The following is a 23,924-nucleotide window of genomic DNA, read 5'->3' as shown; positions in this document are numbered from 1 at the left end:
TTATTGCTTGTCCTTACCGGCCAGAAGGAAAGGCGGGAGAGCGAGCACACTGCAGTGAGCCCCCATATCCACTAGATGGCGGTGTACATCTTCCTCAGAAGCCAGGCGGACAGCGCTCCGGGCAGCTCGTTGGCCTAAGCAAGACAAGGGCCACTCTTCTTTTGGGAGACAGGCGTCTCCTCTCATTGTCGGCACAAACAGCCCCAAACAATTGCACTGACCACTCAGCTCTAAGCCATGTTCCAGGGCACTGCCGTCTGTTCAGGAGTGAATGCTGGGGAAATGAACCACGCTGCTAATTTGCTTGATTGGGGGCAAAAATAAGATCTCAAGTGACAGTGGGTGTGATTTATTTTTCCAACAAGAATAGGAGCAAAGCCATTTCATCCCACCCCCCCCACCCCCGACCCAACTGCTACCATAAATGAAAGCAATCACCTAATTAGTCCTGAATTACTAACTGGCAGGGTAAAGATCTGCTGGAATTCAAGCTGAAGTGGGGAGTCTGGAGAAAGGGATGTGATTTCTGCAGGGGAGGAGGGGAGGGGTAGGGCAGGGTGGGAGGGGCGGGAGGGGAGGGGAAGGCCTGAAGCCCATTGTGAGGTCCTGCGCCCCTGTGGTCTGGGGGCCGTGCTGGCCCTGACCCTGGGAGAAAAAGAGGCTCAGTGATGTCTTCAGGCCGTTCATTTTGTGCAGGAGAATGACTTTATAAACTGAAGGAAAAAGAACCTGTTGGAGAAAACCTATCCGAGGGTTTCTCTGAAAATGCTACAGATGGAGATGAACTGGCTTGGGAAGGAGAGCACAGCCCTGTGGCGCCTGGCCACCCCGCTGCTGGTGGACCCCCCAGGAAGGTTCTGTCATGGAAACGACAGGCAGATCTGAAACCAAGTTGGGCTTTACGTCATTAAGAAATCCCCCAAAGGAATGGCATAAAGGCCTCCTTTCACACTTTGGGTTTTGCATGTGTCCCGAGGAAGCGCCTCTTCCCCAGCTGAGACAGCGCGCTGTCCCCGCGACCCAGTGAGCGGCCCTCGTCCTGCGGGGAAAGCAAAACAGCAGCGGGGTGGGTGCGCGCCCAGAGCTGCCCCTCTCGCAATTGATTTGTTCAGGGGTGACTTCTTGCGTTCTATTTAGATGTGACTTTAATCGAAGTGCTTTCCTAAGGCGATTTATCACAACTGTGAACGGTCAGTTTGCACAGCTGCTGCTCTTTTAGGGAAACGCACAGGCTCGGGAGGCGGAGGGGCCGGCGCGGGCTCCCCTCTTTCCCACGGACCGGCCCGCGTGCCCCTCGCCCACCAGAAATATATGCACCGCGTCTTCAGAGGCCGCCGCTTCTGTGCTTGGGCTCCTCTGCTGTTTCTGGCTGCTGAACAGCCATCTCCTCTCTCCTGGGAGGGGCAGCTGGTTTCCTTTTGGGGCGCTCCCCTTCTCCCCGTCTCAGCTCCTGCAGCGGAGACGAGGCTGCCCCTATCTCCCTGCACGCTGTGGGCTGGGTGTGCAACCCGGCTCGGGACACAGTCCCCCCATCCCCCCCCACCCCCCGTCCCCGCCGACCCCGCTCGGCGCCCACCACAGCCGGCAAAGCCCACACGGGGCGCTCAGTTAAAGCTGAACCTTAGGTGAAAACCACGACTTTTTAGGGTGTCTTCAACATTGCATGCAACATACTTCTACTAAAAAAACTACTGTTTATCTGAAGTTCAGCTTTAACGAGGCGGGCATCCTGTATTTTGTCTGGCAGCCTTCTAGGTTCTAAAGAAAATGTTTGTCCAGAGCAGATCAAATTGGAATCAGCCTAGGACTTTTAACTGGAGCTTTGGGGAAAAAATACTTAAAAGGTATCTGTTGGGACTGCTAGGCTGGTAGGATTCATGCTTGCAACCGCTGGGAGCCAGCTTTGCTATCATGTGGGGAGAGCTGCTTGAACTAGAAGCCAACACCACAGAGAGCAGACCTGTTTCATTTGAACAGGTGGATCCAGCTGTTCTTGAAGCTGGCCCGGTGGGTGGTAGAGGTCAGGGTGCTGATGGCCAGGAGGGATAATAATTTCCTCCTCAAATCTGGGAAGTGAAAACAGCAGGGCTGAATGTGCCCACGGGGCATGGCTTCTGTTCAACTGGAAGAGTGGTGAATGGCTATTGGGTGACCAAAACAGTCGGTCTACTATATTCTTACTTTGTTTGCTAATTGTTTTGCTGCATGTAAACTCTTTGTTGCATTAGCTCTTGTTCATGACATCATGTCTGGAGGCAGGGTCTGATAGACTTCCATGTGGAATTGGAGACTTAAATTTCAAATCTGCCTCTGCCTGGTTGAGTGGCTTTAGGGTCCTCATAACCTCTACAAAGTTGAGTTTCTGGGTCTGAAACCTAAGGACAGAGGTTATCATAATCCATTTGGACTGCTATAACAAAATACCAGAGCCTGGGTAGCTTATGAAAAACAGAAATTTATTTCTCATAGTTCTGGAGGTTGGAAGTCTAAGATCAGGGTGCGAGCAGATTCACAGTCCGGTGAGTCTCCTCTTCCTGGGTCACAGTTGGCGTGTTTTCTCTGTAACCTCCCATGGCAGAAAGGTCGAGGGACCTCTGCGGGGTCTCTTTTATGAGGGCACTAATTTTGTTCATGAGGGCTCTATCCTCATGACCTTATCACCTCCCAAATGCCACACCTCCTGATACCATCACTTTGGGGGTTAGGATTTCAACATATGAATTTTGGGGGAGGCAAATGTTAAATCTATAGCAGAGGTACTTTCCCCATAGGATGGGGGAGAGGGAAAGTATGTAAGCACCTGTCATAGGGCCTGGTGTGGAGCAGGTGCCCCATACAGATGTTATTACAAAACATTGAGTATAGTTCCCTGTGCCATAGAGGAGATCCTTCTATCTATTCTATGCCTTCTTTGAATGACCGTAGCACTTGTTGTCTGTATCATTTTTATGTCTGTTGTTGCTTTGTGACTGAAAACGAAAAATTTCTATTTGTCCATGTCCTGGCGCTTACATAAAAATGTGTTCATATATCTATTTCATATTTATTGACTACATCTTAGACACCGTGTTAACTGCTGGTTCTAGATGTTAGTAAAATATAGACCTTCCTGCTCAAAGGGTCACAGTATTTGTGGGAAAATAAAAAAATGAACAACCTATGTCTCAAAGAGCTTTGTACTTCCCAAAGAGAACACACCTCGTAGGTACAGTAAATACATGTATCATATGTAAATGTATAAATAGTTAATGGGATTATACACCTGAGATAACTGCTTTTCGATTCTGATGAAATGATGATTATATTTCACCAGGAGCTCAATACCACTCTGAGAATGAGGGCTTAACCCCCGACTTGACTCACTGCATCGCTTTCCTATATAAAAATACACAAGTCTGTACATATGCTCTAGAAAAAGGCTTATCTGGCATGAATTTCAGATAGCAAGAAGAAAACTTCAAGAGGTTCAGAGAAGCATCCAGAAGCTCAGCTGACTCTCTGGCACTAATACAACTTGCTTGACAGGATAATAGAGCTGTAAATCTCACAAAATCAGATGATCTTTTAAGAATTTCAAAACCTCCTGCTATTAATTGGAAATCCTAGAAGAATAGCTTCTTTTAAAATGTACTGATAATATGCTTTACAGCTTAATATTCAGAAGCCTATGTTTTGGCTAAGTGAGCTTCAGGAAGGAAGGAAATTTGTGGTTTACCTCCACTTACTTTGGAACCGCTGGTTCCAAACATCTACTTCTATGCACAGTCATCTTATCATCTGTAAAATGGAGGCAACTCTAAGACAACAGAGTTACAGAGATGTTGCACAGCTCCATGTGTCATTGTCGTCATTTGTTTCAGAATACCAATAACATCTAAGCGACTACTGAAAGAGTGCTATATTATTTGGGGTCATCTAGTGCAGCTCTGTCAAAGTAAAGAAAAGGGACCTAGAATGACTATAATTTTCCCAAGAGGACACAATTATTTTATGGTAAATCTGGGACAAGAACCCTGATCTCTTGGATCCCATTCCATTGTTCTTTCATTGGGTTCTGAACAACCCAGAGAAATAAAGAGAAATAAAACTCCTGTGTGCTGTGTCACTGGTACAGGACATGGCAAGATTGGAATTGGAGCACTACATATTAAGAGGTATCTGAGAAATTCTTCAAACTAATTGAGATATATACCAGGTACATAGAAAACACTATGTTTTATGAAGATGATTCTGTGCAATGAACAGAACTGGTAACACACACTGGAAGGTGAATTCTCATTTTCTGGCACCTTGAAAATGCCACCTCAACATACACGTTAAAATAAACATTTGAACTGGGTCATATTTAATTCTGCATGCTCTTGTAAGTCAGCAAAATATTCCATATATCATTTAAGTTGTCACTCACTTTTTAACTTGACTTTCAATTTCTAAAAGTCTTTCCAAACATAAAACAGAGGTGGGAAAATGGTATATGGGAAGCTGCAGAGATGAAATGAGCTTATTTCATTAGGCATAAGGATGAATATCCAAACAACTTCTTCATGGCTGAAAGTGTGCAAATCTACTGTCTTCATTTTGTAGTCAAGGCTTCCAGAAAAATATGCTAATGGATTCTTTATTACCCAAATGCCCCATATCAGTTTCAGTAGGTATCATTATATATTATGGAAATTTTTCTCAGTGACAGTGAAAGACACCCTGACTGAACATCCCCCTGCCCATGACACAGAGATGATGGTCTCAAGCTATCTTGAAGGCATTGGAGCCCACACTATCTGTTACTAATATTAATGGAGGATAAAACTTCATATTCTGTTTGCTCTATATTTGTTCAATCACTTCTTCCCTTCATTAAACTGGATGGTCCATAATTGAGTCTGTAGTGTATCTATCATTGGAAACTGAACAAAGTTTTGTTGGTTTTATTAATGTCATACGTTCCTAGGGAGGGTCTATTCAATAACTAAGTCTAGTTTCACAGTTACAAATAAATTATGATGTAACTTTGAATAAATTAAGCTCATCATAAAGGAAGGATACTGAGAGTTGCTACTACCCCTTCCTTGAGGGGCTCTCGTAAGGCACTAATTAAAGTAACAGAGGTGTATATGTATGCATATATTTTCAATGATATTTGACAGACTTAAAAAGAACTCTACAGAATGCATTATAAAAACCTTAATGCTGTGTGTCCCTAGTTCCCAGCTCTCTCATTAGAACTACTTAAATGAACACAATCTTATCTGTTAGGATAGCTATCAGAGTACTCCAAATACTACTTCTTGCAGTACCCTGTCCCAACCATTTGCCATCCTCTTCCCATTAGTCCTCAAGTCAGAAGCCCCGAAGATCTGTTCATTAATTTATGAACACATTTCTTCATCCAGCCAAGAAAATTGATTGATCCCTTACCAAATTTCAGGCACCATTCTTCAGTATGATTTATAGGCATGTTCAGGAAACACAGCAGTGATTAACACAGATGAATATAGTCTCTCTTGAGCTGAGGGGGGAGACAAAAGTAAATAAGCAAATATAAAGTCATAAGTATAGGGCTTCCCTGGTGGCGCAGTGGTTGAAAGTTCCCCTGCCGATGCAGGGGACACGGGTTCGTGCCCCTGTCCGGGAAGATGCCACATGCCGCGGAGCGGCTGGGCCCGTGAGCCATGGCCGCTGAGCCTGCGCGTCCGGAGCCTGTGCTCCGCATTGGGAGAGGCCACAACAGTGAGAGGCCCGCGTACTGCCAAAAAAAAAAAAAGCTATGAAAACAAAACCTATGCATGGAGACCTACATGAAAGATGGAAGAGTATAATAATGGCCAGAGTACATTACTGTGGCAGAAGCAGCAGCCCTTAAGGAGGACAACTTTATAAATTACAAATTGGATTTAAATAGACAGGGAATTGAAAGTGGAGACATTATTTTCTGCAGAAGATGATGGACAGGGGAGAACAAAGAAAATAAAACTGAGATTGTTAGCAAAATACAATGCTAAGCATGTAAGTTAGGACTGAGTTCTTAACTTTCATTTTTATTAATGAGTGGGTGAGTATAGATTACTGACTACACAGAACCAAGCCTGGGAACACATTTTATATTTATGATCTTTGTGCCTAAAACTAGATTCACCTGCAATTTAATATGACACTAGGACAATGACTGGCCAAGTTTTAGATTAATCACTCTTACACAAAGATTTTTCATTCATATAATCTCCAACAAATACTGCGTCACCAATTAAGTTCCAGATCCTATGCACTCTGGCTGAAGATAGAAATATCTTGCAAGCCCAGCGTCACTTTCCTCTTTCTCTGGTAACAAATCACACTTTCTATTATGACAATGGCCCCAGTTATCGGCCCAGGAATAAACACTTGACTCAGGAAGAGCCAATTAAAGCCCTCCTTTAGAGTTGATCGAGAGCTTGAAGGTTAGAGTATTTCAATCTTATGAAATTTTTGTAAAACAAAATTATTTCAAAATCTACTAATTATTCTTTAAGTTCTAGAAACTGCATTCTGTGACTAAGAGGACAATTTATTTGCCGTCGGTTCTGCTCTGCCCACTTTATGTTTCTGTTATTGTGAGATAAAGGCAGTGGGGAATGGCAAACCAATTCTGATTCATTCAACACATGAGTGCTTCTTAGGTACAAAACACCATTCTGAACATTGTCCGAGGTAAAAAGATAAATAATACCTAGCCCCTTACCCTCAAGGATCTTCCAGCTTAGCAAGGGAAATAAAACATGCACACAGATGACTGCAACAAAAAGAAGATAATGATTGCTGCCAGACGTTTGGGGAGAATGAGTAGAGCAAAGAGAGAACACAGAATAAGGCAACATTCAACAGTCAGCCAAGAACTATTTGTTGAGCAGTTGCAAGCTGTGACCTGCAAATGGAAGAGGAGAACATAGATCTTCCCATGGGCAGGTGAAAAATCAAGTGTTCTCACTTGTAGCACAGCTCTTCAAATATATGTTTTGGCACCAAGTGCCTACTAAGTAGCCTTAAATTAAAACTAAATAAGGATACAGTCTCTATCAAATATAGCCTCAGGTACTGCTGCCTACATACTAGGATCACAGTATTTGTGTCCCAAGGATGCCTTTCTAGTGCTTTGCTTCTTTCCCCCTTTGCAAACTAGCTAATGCTGCCTTACCAGGATATCTATTTCACTTGTTCCAGCCTTTTTGATCCAATGTATTGAATAGCAGAATAGGTGAGTTACAAGAGGATATTTTGACTTCAAACAACAGAAATAAAATACCATATAATTGAAAAAAAAGAGGCAATCTTTCAGGCACATGTGGATCCAGGAGTTCACATGTTCTAACCAGGTCCCTTTCTCTCTTCCCCACCCCTTCTTCTCTCTGCCTTTTCTCCTCTCTGGTAGTTCTCATTATGGGATTCAAATATTTCCCTGTTTATGTGGGAGCTTCTGGCACAGCTGCGGGCTTTTACGCTCGCAGCTCCAGGGCTGGCTGGAAGGGGCGGGCGCATCACAGCATAAGTTTGCACAAGGTGTGCACTTATATAGCAGGGCATCACATCTATGAGTGATTGATGATCACATTGTATACAGGGGTAGCTTCACATAGTTTTTACATCACTTTTCTTGAAGATGGCAGTAAAATGGTATGTTTTTACAAAATCAAATAGTGTAACATTGTCCAAAAGATATACATAAAGCATTTAGAGGAAGGAGGCTCCTTTTTCTTTTAACTCCGGCACGGATTGTCTATTGGACAGTGGTAACCCTATGTCATCAACCTCGTTACTCCAGCAGAAGTCCAGGGATTAGCCCTGCATAACTCTTGTTAGCCTCTATTCCCTTCCTTGAACACTGTAGCAAGAAGGTTGTTTTCCTCCTCAAACCTTAAGTATTGAAACCTGGAGGAGGGGCATGTCTGAAAAGAAAATGATGGACTGGACTCTCCCTAGAAGGAAGATAAATGGGTGGTCAAGAAGAAAAAAAATAAAATCCTCTGTACCAGGAAATGTTTGGAGTGTTGTTTGGGTATCAAAAAACGGGTGCCCTACACATAAAGCAAAAAAGGATATTGGTCTAAAAAGAACACCATGGCCAAAGGTGCATGACCTATTTCAACAGAGGATTTGAAAGTTAAAAGTTAACCTGTAAAACATTCAATTCAATTTCATCATTTTACAGATGGGCAAAGTAAAACTCAGGCACAGGAACAGAAGTGCCAAGGTCATACAGGTGGTTGGTGGAAGAGACAACCAACTTCTGACTTTTTAGGTGTGTGTGTGTTGTTTATGTACAAGGACATTTTTCTTTAGTACACTAACATTACAACAGAAAGTATAGTCTTGTTTTGGTTTTCTCTGCGCCCTCAATTCTGTATAAGACAGTTTCGCTGCCCTCCAACAGAAAGGCTCAGCAAGAGTAGAGACCACCATAAGCAGTACACGTGGGCACCAAGGGCAGATACATTGCCCTTCCTTGTGTAGGAACTAGGGCCACTTGTTGCTTTAATGGGCCAAGTTTGGGCTGGACCTGCAGGAGGGGACACCTTTGAAAAACAGCTTCCTAACTGCACTACAACCTGCTCTGGCATCCTGGTTCCACTCCCCAAACCCCCCAAATCTTCAGCCAGAAAAAAAAAAAGAAGAATGGATCACTGGATCGATGGGGAGATTTCTGTCTGCTCCTCCTACTGCCACCTCTTTCTTGCTATTTCCTGCCCGAGGAAACCTGACATCAGCCCAAAAGCATCTCTGGAAATGGGTAGGAGGGAGCCTTACACCTGTCAGCGCCAGAGAAGAAAGGGCGCTCTGCAGAGTTCTCAGTTGTTCCATCTCTTGCGATGAAAGGAAGAAAAGGAGCGAATCCGCCACAGATTTACTGGAGACCAGGGTTACTTCATCCGGCTCCGGCCACAGTAACCCCTGAAGACCAAAGATGCATTTCCATTCCCAGCATTTCTTGTTGGCGTCTTTCCCTACAGGCTAGCCCAGTGCCTGGCCCCGGAGAAGTCTCTGCGTAAAGGTTCTTTAGGTCATAAATCAGGCTCCTGTGTGTATGTGTGTTTTTCTTAGGAAAAACTGGCACAGACGAATTAGCAGTACAGACTGGGGTCTCCCTACTACCCTTCATGCTTGGCGGCATCACCTTCGACTACCTCGCATTCTCCCGGCGCTGACAGTCCCGGCTCCGGACCTCAGGGTTGGAAGCAGTCAGCCCCAGCTAGAACCGCCCTGTCCGGGGCTGATGCCACCCTGTGCCTAGAATGCGCGTGTGGGTGCAGGCGGGCGAGCGGCTTCTACAGTGAGACCGAAGCACGAGCTGAGCCTTCGCCTGCGACCTGCAATCCCCAGATTCCCTGGGGACCTCGAAACTCCCAACCGGAGGTACTCCCCCCCACAGCCGCCCACCCATTCCCTCCCCCCTTACCTCAGCACGTAGCCCCTCCCTGCGTGATGATGCAAAACCGTGGGGAGGGTGGGCGCTGGGAAGGGTGGGGAGAGCCTGAGAGCGAGCGAGGGTGGGAGGGAGTGGGCGGAGGAGGAGAGGGAGCCGAACGAGCATTTAAAGCGATAGCCATCGTCGCTCTCTCCCCAGTGCTGGGCTGTTGGAGAGCTCGAGCTGCAAGCCACCGAGCGCGAGCTCGAGCGCGGCGCGCTGGCCGGGGAACCCAAGAGCGCACGGCGCCCCAAGATGGCAGGCGCCGCGGGACGCCCCCACCCTCGCCGGCTGCCCTTCCCCGGGCGCCCCTACCCTCCTCGCCCGCAGGAGACCCTGGGCTTCCCCGGAGGAGCTCACCCCAAGGGGCCAGGACTCCGGCGAGCCCGCCACCGTCCCCTCGAGTGCCGCCGCCACCACCGCAGCCGCGGGAGCAGCATGGTCCACCTGGGGAAGCTGCTCCGCGCCCTGACTCTGGCGAAGTTTCCCTGCTGCGTGCTGGAGGTGCTTCTGTGCGCGCTGGCGGCGGCGGCGCGCGGCCAGGAGATGTACGCCCCGCACTCCATTCGGATCGAGGGGGACGTCACCCTCGGGGGGCTGTTCCCGGTGTACGCGAAGGGTCCCAGCGGAGTGCCCTGCGGCGATATCAAGAGGAAGAACGGGATCCACGGGCTGGAAGCGATGCTCTACGCCCTGGACCAGATCAACAGCGATCCCAACCTGCTGCCCAACGTGAGGCTGGGAGCGCGGATCCTGGACACTTGTTCCAGGGACACTTATGCGCTCGAACAGTCGCTCACTTTCGTCCAGGCGCTCATCCAGAAGGACACCTCCGAAGTGCGCTGCACCAACGGCGAGCCTCCGGTTTTCGTCAAGCCCGAGAAAGTAGTTGGAGTGATTGGGGCTTCGGGGAGTTCGGTCTCCATCATGGTAGCCAACATCCTGAGGCTTTTCCAGGTAGGGGGGCGCTCCCTCCGGGGCAGAGCGCGCCGTAGCTCCCCGCGCTCTTTATCCTGAAGGCTGGCTTGGACTCCAGGGCTGCGGGGTCTGGTCAGCCTTCGCTCATTTCCACCCTGGAGATCCTGCCGAATCCCTCCCACCTCACCCGAGGAGGTACTTTCCCTGCTTGAGTCATTTCCCTTCCATCTCTCCCCTGTCCGCGCTCCACTCCATCCGGCTTGACATTCTGGATTTATGGCCCCATTGACAAGAAACAGTCTCCGAAAAACAAGGCGATGATTTAAATGGGTTTGCATTCGAGTGAAATATGGTTCCAAAACAGGCTTGTAAAAGTGCCGGGCTCCTGCGAGAGCCACTTAGGCGCAAGGAATATGAAAGATGAGAAGACGCCTAGAAACTAGGCATTTCTCAACTCCCCAGCTTCCCTGCCCCAAGCCGCCCGACAAGCTGCAGCTCCCTTGGAAAATTTCGAGAACTTAGGGAGGCAGTTCTTAAACCGAAGGCTAGGTCTTCACCTACATTTGGACGTGAATTGCCCATTTCGCTCGGGTTGGATTTCCCGACCTGTAACCTGTCTCTGCGAGGGCATGGGGCGGAAGGCGTGGGGACTGTCCTCAAGCGGGGAGAAGCCACCCGCAGACGTGCCCCCAGGTGATTTGCTCTGGGCAGTTGTTTGCACCGTCTAAACTGCCTTTGCGATCCGGCCACTGGCAGGAGCCGGGCGATCAGCTTTCTACTCCTGCCAGCTCAGAGCCCGGAGGTGAGCTCATGCTAACTGCGAAACACGGTCGCTTTGTCTGCACCCACCCTGTGCCCATCCTTTCCCACGACCTCCCTAACGCAGCCCCCAACCCCAGTCCTCGGTTTTGAGGACGATTCTCAGAGCCAGACAAGAAGGCGCCTGGAGGGAGGCAGTAGGGTGCGCTGAGCAAGGCCGTGCGGTCCTCTAGCTCCGGGTGCAGGTGGGCAACGGCGGAAGATGCGAGGACGGCGGATCGGGCCCGCTGAGCGGTGGGCGGTGCTGCAGTGCTCTCTCACCGCCTGCTCCCGCAGCCTCGGCCCCACGGCTCCTGTGCCGCCCTGGGTATAGATGGATGGCTTCTGGATGAAGAAATTGAGTTTCAGGGTCTGCGTGACTATGGGTTCTCTTGTTTCTCTGTCTTTCTTCCTGTGTGTCTCTCTCCTTGTGTCTCTTTCTCCCTGCTTTTTTTTTTTTTGTCTCTCTGTTTTTATGTTCTCCCTTTCAATTTCTGCCTCTCTTTTCCTTCTCTACCCCTATCTCCAAGTTTTTTGTTCATCTCTGTCTTGAAGTGATCCTTTCCTAATGCACAGCTCTCTCCCTGCCTGGTAGGACCCAAGCTCAGTTAGTCCCTTCTCCAGATGTTCTGGCTGACCCTTATGCTCCCTGTAGCTAAAAAGTCGGCTCCCTCTCAAGTGCCTTTCCTGAAGCATGTTGGGTTTCTGGAGAGGACTCCTTGTGAGATTCAAGCTGTCACTACATCAGCACCCAGGGGTATGAAGTTTGTGTTTGTGCCAGAAGGAGGGGTGCCTGTCTAAAGCTGCAGCCTGGTATGGCCCCTCTGAGCCTCTGAGCATCCCTAGCACCTGTTGAGTATGCCACCTCTAGATGTTTGCAAGGCCAAAAGTGCTTCTGGGCAGCCTTCACTTTGAGGTACTGCTTTCAGGAAGAGCGTGGGTTGTTGGAAGCAAAACCCAGAAGCACTTCCTTTACCTCTGAGCTTAAACTAGAGAACCTGAGGAGGCAGCACTGCAGGGAGGATGAGGCCAGAGGTCACCTGAGAACCACAGGGGCAACTCACAGTATTTTTACTGGAGCTCTGGGGGTTGAAGGCACATTTGCTGTTTGACATTTTAAAAATTATTTTGGTGCCTTCACTTGGAGCTTGGGAGCTTGCAGATGGGCCTGCCTGTCGAAAAAAGAGTGAAATCTTCAAGAGAGAGCTTGCAGACTAGGTGAAGGATTGTGTTTGCTGAAAAAGATTCCAGGGGGAGCTGATTCCTTCTCTGGTGTGTGGATCTGAGGCACTTGCAAGAAAAGAGAACGCTTGCCTTATGCTTAGTTCCCCCGTTCCCTGGGCTGGGAAGGAAAGGAACTGAATGCCAGCATTAGCTGTGTGCGTTGGGACCAAAACCATTCAGAGAAAACACTGTCATTTTCCTGTAATTTGCAAATTGCAGCTATTCATGTTGGATTGAACAGCTGAGGGAAAAGAGCCCCCAGTTTTCACCTGCATTTATTGAGAAGAGGCTGGTAGTAGGAGGGATGCACCAACTTGTGGCTCGTGCTGCAAGCTGGATATAAGCTTGGTGTGAGCATCCTGGTTAACCACTGCCCATGTTCAAATATACAGAGATAGATTCCAACAATCTCTTCCAGTAGCCTTATTTTTGCGTGTGATCTTAGAAGCTCCTGGCATGTAAGTCCAGTCCCCAGTTTCCCAGCCTCTGTAAACCTGCAAAATGAATAGAGAGAATAGTGGAACACAGACCCCTTGTTCAAAGACACAGTCACTTTAGGGAAAGAGGAAAAGAACGGGTAGGTGAATCTTCTCTGGGATTGCAGGGTTCAGCTCAATGAAGACTGTCCTGGATAAAAGAAACTCCTCTAAATGGTTGAATTCTTAGCTCTCCAGAGATTTGAGTTTTCTTTTCCCCAGTCCCTGTGGGTTGCTGTGGGGAATGTGTCAAACCTATCATTTGAGATAAAAATTTATGGTGAGGTAAGCTTCTAGGCTGGGGGAAGGAAGACTTAGTGACTGAAATGGGGGATGCTAAGCACTGGGGGGCAGGAAGGAACAAGGAGCTAGTAATGGATGTAACAAATGCTGCAGCTGCCAGCAAAGCCTGGATTGAACTTCCTTCCTGAAAATGAGGACCCGGGCAAGAATGACCACTCAGATGTAAACAGTGTCTCTGACTGGGAATTCTCATCTGCCTGCCGGTGGGCCAGAGCTGAGCAAGTCCTTTCTCTCCTCTGTATGCACACTGAATTGGTTAGTAAGTGACATGTCAGAGGACAGGAATCATATTCAGTGGATCTTTCAAATCCAGGAGTTTGAGGCTAATGAAATTAGTGTGTGGCCAGGGCTCTGCCAACTAGAATTAAGTCACTGCAGCCACCCTGCAATGCATTTTCAGCCTGAAGGGAGCATCAGGGAGGAATTTCGGGAGATTTGTTTCGGAGCCTGTACAAAATAATACTCTCCTAATGCTAAGAAAGATTAAATGTAAATTAATATTGACTACGAGTAACATATTTAAAAAATAATCGCCGAGTGGGGGATGGCTTAAAGTGGAGAGATTATATAATATGGTGGCCAAAGAATAAATCTCCTCTGACCACTGTTTCATGGGCTATAAGTAAGATCTATTACAATGGAAAGTAATGGGAACGTTTTTATTCAAGGCTTCTCTGCTATTGACTTGAGAGCAAACACTCTGAGAGTATAAATTACTCTTGCTGTGTGCTGACTCTGAATGAACAATATTTCATGTGCAGTGACATGGTCTAAGCTATAGACTTGGAATTGAATGGCATCTGTTTCAATTGTTTTGTTCTCTCAAGAGCAACTAGATAGAAAAAAGTGGTCAATTTGACCCTTGTGGGAGCGTGTTGCAAATCTAAACCTGTGTCCCTCATACCATAAATGAAATACATTTGTAAATTTGTAAGTGTTTTCCTTCTGTTCATTGATGCTTGAGTATAATCTCAAACTTTGGCAGCAACATTTTATACATAAGTACTTGGTTTTCTTCCTTTCTTCTTTCTCTTTCTCCTCTCTCTCTCTCCCTCTCTCTTTCTCCATCTTATGTAATTGGATAGAACTGGGCACCTAGGATGATGTGGTGTTACTATAGTGGGATTTAAAAAAAAAAAAACAACTCTAACTTACCCTTTTAAACATTTCATAAATACAGGTGTCAGTGCCATTTGGAATAGTCTCTATAACAATTTCTGTCTCCACATTTACTGTGTTTCAGCAAATTTACCTAACAGATGGTGAGTGGGCAATTTTTAAAGGGGCATTTTTTAAAAGAGCGGAGAGGGAAGGAATAGAGACAGGCACATACTATATTTGAAGTTACCTCCACGTGTATTTTATGTATGTATACCCATACAATTAAGACGTCTTTGGATGTTTTATCTTCAAGAATAATTCAGATAATGGATTACTTGACTATCATAAACATTTAGGGTTTAACAGATTTGTTACATATAGATGTTGTATCATGGATTTAAAAGACCGTAGCCAGCGGGCAGCGGCGGGCGGAGCGACCGAGGGGCGGCGAGGGCTGGGCGGCGGGTGCGGGGGTCCGTGCTTCCTCGCGGTAGAGGGCTGGGGTTCGCCGGGGACGCCGGGTTGCTCCGCGTTGCCAGGTTACCGAGCGCGTGCCCCCCGCCCGCTCTTCCGCCCGGGCCGCCCTCGGCGCCGCCTGAGCCGCGGTGCGGGCTGCGCGGGGCGCCGGTTCCGCGGAAGCCTGGATCGTGCGCTGCGTGCGGGACTCTCGTCGCTCGTGGACGGGGCGCGAGCGCGCGGGGGACGTAGGGCGCCGACCTGGGCCTCCCCGGCGCTCCGGCTCCTCTCCGGGCGCCCGCTCAGGGGCCTCCGGCGCGAGGCCCCCTTCGTGGTCAAGATGGCGGCGCCCAGGCGGGCCGCGCCGAGGTGAGCTGGAGCCGGGCCCGGAGAGAGGCGAGTCTGCCACGCCCAGGACTTGGACCCCGGGCTGGTCTCCCGTCTCCCGGGGAGCGGCGGGTGAGTGGGCGCGGCCGCGCGTAGGTCCCTCTCGTGGGGTGGTCAGCTCTTCGTGCGTCCGCAGACTTCCCTCGTCTGATAGTCAGATCTGGGGTGGCCCAGGTTGGAGGCGAGGGTGCTTGATTGGGGAAACCTGAGGGGTTTAAGGACTCTGTTGGGATCGTTTCAGATCCCAGCAAGAAGCTGAGCAAGTGTTCTCCTCTGTTCCCGGCTAAGTTTTCTCCCTTCTCTGAAGACGCCAGCTTTTCTGAATCACCTTGTTCCCCGGGGGGATACAGTTGGTGGTTCTGACCGTGGAACGTAGGACCCGGCGCGGGGAAGCCTGAGCTGGTTCTAGTTACTTTGTTTGCAAAGCACTTGTCTTGTCTTTGGAATCTTTGTGTATATAACCAACGTTGGGAAGAGCCAGCGTTTTCTCCTCCAAAACACTGCGAGGGGTAACTTTATACGTAAGAAACAAGTGGGCGTTCACATCCATCTCTTTTCCAACCACTGAGTTTTGGTTGTGTTTCCTTTCTTTAAGTTTGTCTCGTTTTGAACTGATAACAAAACAAACAAACAACCAAAAAAACCATAGCCAGTTACACAAAGTATATACTCTAGTCTCAGTCCTGCCATTAATTAGCTATGTTACCTTAAGTCATTTAATTTTTCTAGGCCTCATTTTTCTCATGTGATGTTTTTTCTTTGAAAAAGTATAGTTTCTCGAAGTCGCTAATCTCTGTGTCATAGTTCAGCTTGGAGAAAACCTGTTCTTAACCAAACTCCATGACATTGTATTTCCAGCTCCAACTTTGGACTTTGAGTGAGTTGGGGGCAACTTTTTAAGGATATTTTCACACAGCTTTTTTAGTTAATATCAGTCTAGCTGACTTGTCATACTCAGACTTTCTCCCATATTCTTTTACCAGTGTGTTCCTTAGTCATATATATAAAGACTGTTGTGGGAAAAATGACCTCCTGGGTCAGCTTACTGCATGGTCATCGACACAGGACAGGGAGTAAGATTCTGTGGATTTTACAGAAGCAGATACAGGTTTCATTAACCATGTCCTCTCTCCTTTCATCTTACAAAAACAGCAGGCTTTCCTTGAACTGCCAGATAATGCCATCCTGCCTCCTCACGGGCCCCGGGGATGAGTCGCCCAGGGACTGAACTCTAGTAAAACAGGTGATTGGCTCATGGGTAGGCATCTGACCACGGCTAAGTCTATCAGACTGCTCCCCAGGACTTTTCTCTCAGAGCAAAATGGAAGAATTGTCTTTTCTCTCTGGAATTTCTAAGCTGGGGAGATATGACTCTGGGACTCCCAGTGACCATCCAGCACAAGGAGAGACTTTCTGTAAACTAAAGTCTTGCAGAGGTAAGCAGGGCTGAGGGATGGAGAGAGAGCTGGAACCCTGCTGATACTCTGGAACGTCCAGATCCAACTGTATCTGAATATGGCTGCATCCCTGAATTTCTAGTACTTGTTTGTTGAGGTGGTTGTTGTTGTTTGGTTTTTGTTTTTAAATTTCCTTTGACTATTTTGAATTTGTTTTCAGCCATGTGCATTTGAAAGCATCATAGCTAAAAGAGCTAATTTCCTACATTAATGTCAGGTTTGCTGACTGGCATTCCTTAAGTGAAAAATCATATCCGCTATTTTCTTTAAATAAAATCCTTCTAGCTCAGGTTTGAGATATTCAAAACTCTGCCTCCTACCCCCCTCTTTTCCAACATTTACTATATCACCTTGAAGAACTTGTGACCACATCTTTCCCATCTAGACGCAGTTGAGAGAGAGAGCAAAGACTTCTGATATAAACTGCAACCTATACGCCTCCTACCTGGAAGCTTTAGAACATACTTGATTCTTGTCATTAAAGCAAATCTTTTGTTGTTGTCTCCAGGGCACAGAAGCATTTTCATGGCATAATGGAGTACAAAGTACATTAAGCCTAACTCTACTTCTCACCCTCTTTTACTTTAAATAGGCAGAAAAGAACAATCTCAAACACATTTTCCCAACAAATAAAATACATATACGATTATGTTTAGAAGACATTTATGCAACATATAGTTAGACTGATTAATTAATGGACCTTTCGCCAATTGGCACAGTAAATATATATGTTCAATGTGCTCAATTAAAAAGAAGACAATAACATATTTTTACAGGTTAATTATCTGAGAAGAGTATTGTGCCAGCACACTTGATACTACAGTATTTCATGTTTGACAGGTAATCTTCTTTCAATTATATTTACTGCTAAATGTTTCTTGGATCAAGCTATTAAATTATAAGGTCAAAAGTAAAATGATATGAAATTGCAATGATAAAGGGACACATATCCCACTTTATGAGAATAGAAGTTCTAATTTCTTTTCAATACTACTAGTAGTGACCACAGTACTAATTTGAGCCCTTACTATGAGCCACTGTGCCCATATACATTTAGTTCTTACAGTAGTTCTGCAAAGGGCATATAATAATCCACCCTGTAAAGCTGAAGAAAGTGATTCTCATAGCTGAAAGTCACATAGCTGGTGAGTGGCAAAGTCTAGATTCAAACTTAGAGTCGTCTGACAATGCCCAGGTTGTTGACCACTATGTACACTGCTCAATTGCTGCACCAATAAAGAAGTGCTTGTAATAATTATAGATTTGCCTACCCCGAAACTGCAGTGATTTAAAGACATCAAAGTTGCCAGTTGCTTAACCACATCTACTTACAGTAAGAAATTACATTTTATTTCATTTCTAAAACAAGATTAATTCTGCAGGCCCATCGAAACTTGAGCACACAAATCCTACCTCCAAATGAAAGATGCTTGTTTTCCATTATTCAACACATGGCCCTGTACAGAGGCAATAAATATATAGTAGAATTTTCATTCAAATAAATGAGAAGAGAGGTTTCTTCTTGTCCTGATTCAGTGCCCATCATTATGGATTATGATGGCTCTTCCCAAACTTTACTTCATTCACTCCACTCTTTCTACAAAACTCCAGTAATGGAATCCATCATTCAGATATATGTGCAAAGCGAAAAGGCTGTATTAATACAGTTGCTGAAAGTCAAGATAGATAGAGCACAGGAAATACATCCTAATAAATGCAACATTAATGTTTGTGTGGGCCTTGGAGTGAGGGGTAGAAGAATTTTCAGTTTAATGGAATATTTTGCCTCTTGCTATGAAAGTGTGGCTTAATAGTCTTGTAATTGGTCATTTACAGAATCCTCCATCTCTGGGTTTCATGCTTTCTTTACTCTGCAGCTGTTGATTCCTTCTCTTGTTCTGGATGGAAGAGAGCAACGAAGCCACTTCAAAGGGCTCAGCCTGCCTTTTTGTGTTATTGTTGAGATGAAGATATTTCCATTTATTAAAGCATACTATTTAAACATTTTTATCGTGTTTCAAACTTGACTGTGTCCTGAAGGTATGAGCACAGGCAGACATAATGGGGGATGTTTTCCAGGAGAGAACATACCCTTATCAAAGGAATTATCAGAATTTTCATGTATGGATTGAGAATCAAATTCTGGAGTTAGACCTGAATTTAAATTCATACTCACAACTTATTACCAGTCTCATCTTGATCAAACGGTTACCACACTTCTCATCAATTTCCTTATCTTTGAAAGCAGAATAAGAGAAGTATGCCTGGTGGAGTTACACATAAAGCTCATCTGATAGAATATTCATAAGGATTTTGCACAAAATATACATGGAAATATTTTAGCACCGAGTTTAGCATGCGATTCGTCTTCAATACATTTAAGAGCTATTATTTTATTATTATTATGCTATCATTAAATATCACTATTACTTAAGTGTCATTATTGCTAAAATTGCTGTAAAACTACCGCAATAACCCATGATGAATTCCCCTCTTCTGTTTCCTTTGTTTAAATGGAAAATATATATATAGATCTAGACAGAGAACACTTTAGTGATCCTATTCAGTGGAGTGAGAATTTCCATGGCACTGATTAAAACAAATGCTGAATTGCATGGACTTAAGATAGCAGAGAGGGGCTTCCCTGGTGGCGCAGTGGTTGAGAGTCCGCCTGCCGATGCAGGGGACACGGGTTCGTGCCCCGGTCCGGGAAGATCCCACATGCCGCAGAGCGGCTGGGCCCGTGAGCCACGGCTGCTGAGCCTGCGCCTCCGGAGCCTGTGCTCCGCAACGGGAGAGGCTGCAACAGGGAGAGGCCCGCGTACCGCGAAGAAAAAAAGAAAAAAAAAAAAGAGAGGCTAAGAGATTTGAAGTTAGACATCCCCAAGTGTGAATTCTACTGTGACCCTCTTCTAGCTCTAAAACCTTGAGGAAGTTACTTAAACTTTCTGAGCTTTACTACTAGTTTCCTCATCTGTATCTTTTTCAGGACTATTTATCAAGCATCTTCCTGTTCTCTATGCTTGGACGTATCAATGAATAAATTAGACAAGAGCCTTTGCCTGCGTGCTCCTTCTTGCATGCTTTCTCCCTCCTTCCACTCTCGTGTGGAAACGGATGTTATAAATAAATTCTATGCTTTGTCACAGGTTGATGGGCGCTACGGGATAAGGAAAAGGATGTGAAGCTCACTGAAGAGGCTTGGGTTGGGAGTGCTGGAGGAGTGTACATGTAGGTTCTGTTTTTAAATAGGGTAGTCAGGGTGGATTTTATAAGTTGACATTTGAGCAAAGACTTGAAGTGAGGGAGTTGTCAGAATGTATGATGGGGAGACCACTCCCTGGGAGCGGTCCCAAAACTCTAAGGCAGAAATATGCCGGGCAGCTTGGAGGAATATCAAGGAGGCCACCCTGGCTGACTTAGTCAGTGGGGAGGAAGAGACAGCAGGAGGGCTGGAGGTCGGATATGTGATGGGATGGATTGGGTAAGTCCTGGGAGGCCATCACATGCATTGTGTCTTTTACTCTAAGTGTAGGCAGCCAGGGGCAGGATTTTAGCCGAGGTGTGGCATGAACTGTCTCTTGTTTGAAAAGCATAACTGTATCTGTGGTCTTGAGGATGTGGGGAGAGAGTGGAGTCAGGGAGAATCTCGGGAGGCGACTACAGGATCCTCGAGGTCTATGTTGGTGGCCTGCACCAGGCTGCTAGTGGCTGGTAATTCTCAGAAGTGGCACATTGGGAAGGTTGTGACAGCATTTCGTGGTAGATTGAATGCAAGAATGGAAAGGAAGAGGGGGTCAAGGGTGAATTCGAGATTTAGGGCCTGGGGAACTGGAAAGGTGTGGTTACTGTCACCTAAGATGGAAAAAGTTTGGGGTAGAGCATGTTTGGGGGGATTAAAGACCAGTTTTGGAGGTATAAGATTTGAGATGTTTTCGTGACGTCCAAGTAGAGACGCTGAGTACACAGTTGGATACACAAGTCTGCAGTTCTGAAGAAAGGTCGAAACTAGAGATACACTTTAATACAATGGAGATATTAAGAATAATTACATGGAAGCGCTATTTTAAAGATAAAATGAAGTAATGCAATTAGCACTCTGTCTTCTCAAAACATTTAATAACTGTTAGCTAAAATAATTACCTAAAATGAAAAAATACGTATAGTTTCTTTTGTTGTTTGCAGTAAAAGTGAATAAAATGTCACAATTATTTTAATAGTATTTGTGACACAGTAGTTTTAGTTAAGACACCATGACTACAAACATTTACAATAAACCTTTCAGTCTCCGGCTTTTCACTCTGATAGGGTACTTGGAACCATATTTTGTAAGGTTTAAGTTAGTTGTCATAGGGTACCTCTTTAATTAGACGTAATTCTGAACTGTCTAGTTCCATGCAGTTTTATATACATATATGTATAATTATTATTTTATGATTTATCAAACTCAGTTGAAAATTTGCATCACTGATATACATTAGAATTTAAGCATTTACCCAGGTACTCAAGGAAAAAAATGTACTTGTCTTGTAATTTCCATAGGGGTACTTACTTTCACATTTTCGCTTCACTTTGCAATTGCAAACATGGCAGGGGAAATATCTTACAAGTCTTTGAGTTCCCCTTAGCTATCTGCAAGTCCTTAAACAGCCTTTGTGGCTTAACCAAAATTCTCTTCCATCTTCATTCCGCTAACAGATATTGGTCTAAGCATGTACTTATACTAAAAAATGCATGACCACGTTGTCTCTACACATCTATAATTTTATGTTAACACTATCATTATGTAAGCTATACTTTAATTGTAATTATAACAGATTTTATGTCAACACACATCCATTTCTAGTGTTCATCTGGTGGTCAAGGGAAGAGCAGCATGTCGTAAATTTTATCAAAATATAACATCTGAAGAATAGAACAGAGGGTAATTGTGTAATTCTGTATTCACTCTAATTAAGTTCAGTGGAGTTGGCATAATAGAATTAAGATGAAAGAAAAAGACATCGAGGTACCATGGCTCCCTCTCCTAACACACCCTTTTCGTATCCGAGAGCAGAGACTCAGCACCTTTCTGTACAGAAATGGAGACAGGAAGAGGCCAGAGGATGAATGACAGGCACGAATGAGGTGGAACTTTGAAGAGCAACATGGAAATAAAATACTTCTTTTGTATTTGGTAGGTGGGGAAAATGTACCAGCGTGTATGCCTACTGGGACCATGTTTTCCAGAACAGTTAAGCCCAGTGTCAACTATGCTGTCCCACCTTCCTCGTAAGTAGGAACATCCTGTTACTTGAATCTTTGCTTCCTGTTTCTTGATAGCTGGTTGAGAAGATTATCACAGGAACTGCATCTTGTTAGCAAACACACTGTTTTGAAATGATTGACACTCACTGAAGAGTGGCAACTCCAAGCTTGCTCTCTCTTGATCTTGGACTATTTAAGTCTGGAGTGCAGGAGTGGGTTATGGGGAAAGACCATTGGAATTCTTATGTCTTCAGCATAATGGTTATAGCATAATGGTTAGGAGTGTAGGTGCTGGTTCAAATCTCTGCTTTCCACTTGCTAACCATATGAGCTTGGGCAATTTACCTGATTACCTGAACCTCAATACTCCTGCCTATAAAATGATGTTAATAATATTTCATCCTCATAGACTTGTTTTCAATGTTAAAATGAAGTCACTTACACCAAGCACTTAATACAATGCCTAGAGCATAGTAAAGTCTATTATTATTACTATTACTACTACTAATACTATTATTACTATTACTGTCACGATGCCAGGTGCTATTTTTCCTATGCCTTATTCCATTATCTTTTGCCCTGTCCCCCCATTTCTGTCTTGTTTCTGTACAAGGGTAGGTTTGTCACAGAGCATTTTCTTTCCCTAGTGTCTGACTCTTAGTCATCAAGGTGACTGGTCCACGACCCGGCATTCATTGCTGCTTGTTGAAGCAACCCATTTTGAGAAGGGGAGTTGGATATTGATGCCAAGTTGGGTCAAGGAGAGAGAATTTTCTCTCTTCTGCACTCAGAGAGCTAAGTGAAATATTCAGGCCTCAGAAGGAGAATCAGGCAAAGGGCAACATGCTTAATTTCATACCTTAGTGATTAAGAACAAGTCAGACAGGCTGGTTTTGAACTCATTTCCGTCATGTACTGACAACGGGATCTTAGGTGCTTTTGTAACCCGTCTGAGGCTCAGTCAACATCTGAAAGAGACGAATAACATTATCAGGACCTAGCGTATAGCCTCGTTGTAATAAGTTAGTAAATCCTTTTAAAACGTTCAGCACGTTGTTTGGCATATAAACACTTAATAAAATTTAGCTTCTTTGACTACTACCGCTGCTAATATTATTAAGTAGCTGAGCAGATCCGAGGCCCATTTTTTTCTTAGATTGCACATAATCATTTGGACAACCAGCTCACACTGATCAACCGTTGCTTATATATAAACCCCCATGAACCCAAAGGTGCTTTAACTCTCTCCCAGTCAGAGCCTGTTCTGGGGGCAGAAGCAACACCGGCACTACCCCCGTCATCTTTGCCTTTATTGTCACTACACTCGCCTGCTGTACTGAGCACTTACTGTTTGCCAGGCATCAAATTTAGCCCTGCATATGCACTATATCATGTAGTTCTCACACTCAGGTGGGAGACATTATCATCATCCCCAATTTTCAGATAAAGACGCCGAGGTGTTGGAAAGGTAAGAAACTTGACCCACAGCAAGAGATGGAGCCGGTGTATTCAAACCCTTCTCTCTGACCTCAAGAACCCTTAAATATTAGCATACTACTACATCCTGGTAAGAAAATCTGCTTCCAGCCACTCTGGTGAGAGTAGAAATGATTCTCAGTCCCCACATTCCTCTATTGCCCATGCCACCCTAGCCTCAGGACTAGGTGGGAAAGGAAGTGATCTCTTCAAAGAGCAGCCAAAGGGAACCTACTCCCTTCTGCCATGTCGTAATCAACTAACCAATATTTTATTTCCTTCTTAAGAGTCCCCACGTGTTCCTTTTGGTACTTAGCTTGGCCTTTTAGAATTCTGACATTCTGTACATGACTCATCCACTATATTTCATGTTACTTTATTGAGGTCAAGTATAGGGTCTTACTCATCCTGAAGTCCGGTTATCCCCTGTCACATCTAACTCTGTTCTTTTCTTCTTGTAGGACATCTGCAGCTATTTATTTGAATTTTGTTGAATTGTTCTCATCAACAGTACATTAAAAGTTATACAGAAAGTGCTTTCTTATAAGGAAAACCATCTAAATAGATTTCTAGCTCTTGACTTTTTATAGCACTATTGTAGAGATTATAGATCTCCAGGTAATATTTTTTAGATTGAGTTCTTCATAT

The 23,924-nt window shown here is 45.2% G+C and overlaps 1 protein-coding gene and 1 long non-coding RNA gene across 2 annotated transcripts; both read left to right on the top strand.

Moving 5' to 3' along the window:
• The first annotated feature begins 1,911 nt into the window (after window positions 1-1,911).
• LOC125963955 (metabotropic glutamate receptor 7-like) lies at window positions 1,912-21,738 on the top strand. Its single transcript, XM_049707860.1, has 4 exons — window positions 1,912-2,007; window positions 9,593-10,390; window positions 19,703-19,784; window positions 21,610-21,738. The coding sequence occupies exons 1-3, from the start codon at window positions 1,912-1,914 to the stop codon at window positions 19,736-19,738; spliced, it is 930 nt and encodes a 309-aa protein (XP_049563817.1). The 3' UTR covers window positions 19,739-19,784; window positions 21,610-21,738.
• LOC125963866 (uncharacterized) lies at window positions 15,008-19,650 on the top strand. Its single transcript, XR_007476288.1, has 3 exons — window positions 15,008-15,168; window positions 17,330-17,393; window positions 19,543-19,650. It is a non-coding gene; the product is annotated as an uncharacterized LOC125963866 (long non-coding RNA).
• Window positions 21,739-23,924: the final 2,186 nt, after the last annotated feature.

The sequence above is a fragment of the Orcinus orca genome, chromosome 3 (genome assembly GCF_937001465.1).
Source record: "Orcinus orca chromosome 3, mOrcOrc1.1, whole genome shotgun sequence".
In the NCBI taxonomy this organism is placed as follows: Eukaryota; Metazoa; Chordata; class Mammalia; order Artiodactyla; family Delphinidae; genus Orcinus; species Orcinus orca.
This window is presented reverse-complemented; position numbering and strand designations above follow the sequence as displayed.

Excerpts from the sequence above, each read along its gene's own strand:
- LOC125963955 (XM_049707860.1), top strand. The coding sequence starts at position 1,912 with ATGTGGGGAGAGCTGCTTGAACTAGAAGCCAACACCACAGAGAGCAGA. Across the intron at positions 2,008-9,592 it reads CTGTTCTTGAAGCTGGCCCG|TGCTGGGCTGTTGGAGAGCT; the intron begins GTGGGTGGTAGA and ends CTCTCTCCCCAG. Across the intron at positions 10,391-19,702 it reads ACATCCTGAGGCTTTTCCAG|GTTGATGGGCGCTACGGGAT; the intron begins GTAGGGGGGCGC and ends GCTTTGTCACAG.